Source organism: Lottia gigantea (assembly GCF_000327385.1).
Source record: "Lottia gigantea unplaced genomic scaffold LOTGIsca_2, whole genome shotgun sequence".
NCBI lineage: Eukaryota > Metazoa > Mollusca > Gastropoda > Lottiidae > Lottia > Lottia gigantea.
In genome coordinates, this window is record NW_008708400.1 from 6,950,161 (window position 1) to 6,954,947 (window position 4,787).

The following is a 4,787-nucleotide window of genomic DNA, read 5'->3' on the forward strand; positions in this document are numbered from 1 at the left end:
GGCGTTTATAAACAAAGCGAAACCTTTTTTCGTGGATCAAATCGGAGACACCTTACAAGGGGATATCGATATGAACAATTTCAAAATAACTAATTTAAAGTTTCCAGGAAACGATAACGATGCCGTGAACAAGAAATATTTACTGGATCAAATAAACGCAATTCAAATAGATAAGGACCATGTTGAAAATAGAATAAATGACGTGAAAAGATTCATCAGACGAAATATTAAAAATCTTGTGGACGAACCCAAACTACAACAAGAGTTAACGAGTTTGAAACGTCTTATTCAAGTGGATAAAACAAGTCAGTTAATATCTAAATTAGACGATAAGATTACGAAGGTAAAAATAGACGTCCAACGTTTAATAGACAAACCAAATGTAAACGAGGATAGATTGAAACGAAAACTAACCGCTTTGGAAAGAAAACTTGGTGAATTGCTAGCAGAACTAGACAAGATCGCGGACAAAACCGAGTTACAAAATTCGATATCCAATTTGAACGAAAAGATCGCGAAGCAAAAATCAGATGTTCAAGATATAATTAACACACTTCCCATTGACAAAGATACGTTGAAACAACAATTGACTGCTTTGGATACTAAAATCACGGACGAATTAGAAAAAGAAGTGGGTGTGATTAAAAACTTTCTTCAAAATAATTTCGAGATGATATGAAAAATTATATTAAAGAACAGGTCAATCTTTTAGTATCTAGAATTCATGACGATTTTTTGAGACAAGAGAGAAAGTTGAGCAAATTAGAAGCTATTGTCACGGACAAATCGTATTATTTCAATTTACCATTCGAAAGTGACACTGTCTTCGATAGAAAAGACCAAATTTATAAATTAAACAAATACGGATTCAAAGCAGAAATAAAAGTGGGTTCTCTCGAATACGGTGAACCTAAAAACGTATTCGATATCGGCGAAACGCAAGAGTTTTCTTTTCGAGGTAATTGTCTGATTCAAATAGAGTTTCCCATGAAGGTTAAAGTCAATAAAGTAGTCTTAAAACAAACCGGTAAGGGCGTCAATCATATTTCATTATTCAATGATGGTAATTTGGAAGAGAATATACGTTTGATTGATAAAAGGGATCAGGAAATTGAAACGAAAAATGGTAAATATGTAGACACCTTTAAAATGGAAGTAGAAAATGATAAGGATATCATTGGAATCAAAGATTTGGATATGATATTGGAGACGGAAAATCCACCATCAACCAACATTGACAAAATTCCACCACGCTTACACGAACACGGAAAAATAGAATCGAGCAGTCACGAGTTTTTACGAACAACAGACTTTGAATACGTAAAACTGTATTTTGTTTTAGGTGAAAAATACACCTCTATCGATGTTCATAAAAGTCAACAAGAACGAGAGTTTATAGTACATTTAACGTTTGTCGAAGGTTCCGACTCCATCCTTCATGCTGGTGGTTATATTTTTAGAGCCAAGATAAACATCGAAAAAGAAAAAAAGAAAATATTCCTATCATCTTAAAGAGGACCATACGAAAAAAGAAATGTCGTTAGTACGCGTAAATGTTTTTACTTTTAATACCCGAATATTTAATATTACTAGGCCAAACGACTTCACTCTATTTGATATTCCGTGGTTCCATTTATCGGAAATTCACTTAATTTAACGACTTAAAAAATGGAACTCGAAAGCAGACAACAATACATGATAGACAAACAAGAAGAGTTGAAAATAAAGTTGAGACAGTACAATTCATGCAGGAAAACATGGAGTAGAATAGATTCTGTTTTCAAAACAGCGAGTGTAGTTCTAACGATAGGAACAACACTTGCAACGGCCGTGACTGGTGGATTAATGGTTCCTGTACTTGTCCCAACTGTATTAGCCACAATTAATGCTATTCAAACTTCATCTTGTGGCTTGATTGCTATAGGTTTCACGAGCAAAAAGAAAGCTCATTATAAAAAGAAAACGGATATCTTGAATATGTATCTTAATCAATTGTACATCTTTTTCGAAAGATCGAGAGAAGACAAGAACATAACAGTTGAAGAATTACAAGAATTCAATGAAATTTTGGACAAATTCCATACAGAAATATCAGCGGTCAAAATAAAGAAATAATCAAAAATATATACTTAAAAAAATATGAATAAAATCGAACTTGATGAAACATTGATAGAAAATGCCCTATTTTCCGATGTTATCAAGGCTATGTCTGATAAATTTAAAACATTCAAAGGACAAATTAAAATAGATGGAGAGATAGTCGAGGAAGGGAATCACAGACAATACATGTCACTCCTCGGTTTCAATGCCAAAACCTTTCACAATATCTTTTCAAATATGGACAAAAAATCCGATGCTTCCGATTGGTATTTTACAGGAAAAATAATTTTAATGAAAGACAATTTCCAAGAAATAAAAAGATCGAGGGTTGGCAGAGGAGGAACTGATCTGCTTAAAAAGATCAATGAATACGAAGGCGAAAATTGTTACATATCTACAGATGGTCACTGTTTTATCAAATGCGTCAATCGTGTTTTGAACAAAGATTTAACGTGTAAATTTCAAGAATACATCAACGGGTTTTCAAAAGCAAATAGAAAAGGAGTGATGACTTGTGCTAGAATGAATGAATTCAACAAGAAATTTAACACTTCGTTTCAAATTTATAATCCCAAAAACAGACATTTTCACCCCAGAGACGTTCATGATGAATTAGATTGGGTTTTGTACTTACACAACTCGCATTTCTGTTTGATTAGAAGAAGCCAAAAAAGTTTGGGAATTCAAGAAATAGAAGACAATTACGAACAGGTGTGGAAAACGTGTAGAGACGACAACGCAGTAACACAGGTTTCACCCCTCAAACTAAACGTGCTTTCGAGTATGAGTGATGATGCGTTATTCGCTTGGGATTGCGAAACGTATTCAGAAAAAGACACGCGAAGAGCAATTCCTTATGCCTGCACTTCAATTAATTTAGAAAAAGTAAGGAAAATGTTAAACAGAATAAATAATCTCTTTCCAGATTTAAAGCCGTCAGATCCCCTTCCAGAAGAATTTTATGATAAACTAATGAATGTAGTAGAAATATTTGTAGGTACAGATTGCATCGATCAAATGTTGAAATATTTAGGTCAATATGATAGAAAGAGATTAATATTAATTTCTCATAACGGCAGTGGATTCGACAACTGGATCGTGCTTAAAAATGCAAAAAAACTAACGCATTGCCCTATAAAACACCCAGAGGAATTCTATCTTTTCCTTTATCTAATCCATACACTGATGAAGATTTACAGAAAAAATGGAAAAGACAGAAAGAAATAAAGGGTAATTATTTACAACATATTAATTTCACGTGTTCCTATCAACACGAATCCTCTAGTTTGGCTGCATGGGGAAATTCTTCCAATCTCCCCGCGAATTTGAGAAAGATTGCCGACGTAGATATCGCTAAATACACGCGAGACAACTGGGAGGAATTGAGACACGAATGGGAACCTTACGCCAAGAGAGACACTCTCTGTTTGGGAGCTTGTTTGATAAAATACAACCAAGTGACGAAAGAAGTTGTAAACCAGAATATGTCCAATAATATAACGGCTCCATCTTTATCTTTAAATGGTTGGTATTATTTATATCATTACGATAAAGAAATGGTGGAAGAAGAATGGTATGAAACTACTAGAATGGTTGCGAAACATACCGAAAAAGAAAATATAGAAAAAGTTTATTCGCACACAAATCCTTTTATAAGAAATTTTATCAGACGATCTATTAAAGGAGGAAGAGTTTCGGCAAATAGAAAATCATTTGAAACGAACAAAATGGATGAAATTTGTAACGTATTAAAGGAATATACAGAACTTGAAAGTAATAACATAATTGATTTATTCAAAGAATACAGCGCAAGCACAAAAGACAAAACGAAGGTTCATTCGAGACTTAAAAAAATAGAATGTACTAAACTAATGGCATTTGATGCTAACGGTTTATACGCTTCCGCCATGTCGGATTTAGACAGTGAATATCCGAGAGCGGAAAGTGGAAGACCGTTTCTACCAGAAGAAGAAAAAGAATTTGTAAAACTCTTCAATAAACAAAAATTCAGACCTAGAACAGCTATTTTAACAGTGTGGTTTGACAATCCCAAAAACATGTTCTTCCAACCGATACCAGCTAAAGATAAAATCACTTTCACGAATAAAGAAGGTAAAAAGGAAACTGGTAACAAAATCAGGTTCAGAAATGGTTTCTGTCACGACGTTTTAACATCGGTCGATATTCAAGAAATAGTGAAAGCCGGTGGACGAATTATTAGAATATTAGATGGTATAGTTTACGAAGAAAATTTTGTATTTTGTATAAAGATGGAAATGACCAGAATTGACGGTGGAAAAACTGACGGCGAATTATATTATAAGTTGGACAACATAAAAGAAAGTGAAATTCATCTTCAATGTACTTAGACTTGCAACACAAACAATATCTCTTCTCACGAATAGTTTTATTGAAACGACCTATTTCAATATGGAGTTTCAGATTTCCGACACGAAATTTACAAATAAGGAATTTGAATTTGTCACCGATGTTTGCATCAAGATACGATTCGAACTCGAATGAAGATTTATAATTTTTATAGAACCGGAGCTTGCTGGAATTCTCGAGATTCGAATGCCAAGTTTGAAGATACTGGTCTTCAATTCGCCTTTTAATCTCAGATGGGTTGAAAGCTGAGGGTTCTCAAAGACAAATGTTAGCCCGAGTTCGTTAAAAAGAAATTAATA

At 33.7% G+C, this 4,787-nt stretch overlaps 2 protein-coding genes across 2 annotated transcripts; both read left to right on the forward strand.

Moving 5' to 3' along the window:
* Positions 1-70: 70 nt before the first annotated feature.
* On the forward strand, positions 71-1,512 carry LOTGIDRAFT_153085 (hypothetical protein; the record flags this gene model as incomplete). Its single annotated transcript, XM_009053564.1, has 2 exons — positions 71-635; positions 695-1,512. 2 exons carry the CDS (start codon positions 71-73, stop codon positions 1,510-1,512), a joined length of 1,383 nt encoding a protein of 460 aa, XP_009051812.1.
* A 627-nt stretch (positions 1,513-2,139) lies between these two features.
* LOTGIDRAFT_153086 (hypothetical protein) lies at positions 2,140-4,469 on the forward strand (the record flags this gene model as incomplete). The annotated part of the gene is made up of 2 exons (XM_009053565.1): positions 2,140-3,097; positions 3,250-4,469. The coding sequence occupies 2 exons, from the start codon at positions 2,140-2,142 to the stop codon at positions 4,467-4,469; spliced, it is 2,178 nt and encodes a 725-aa protein (XP_009051813.1).
* Between the last annotated feature and the right edge of the window lie 318 nt (positions 4,470-4,787).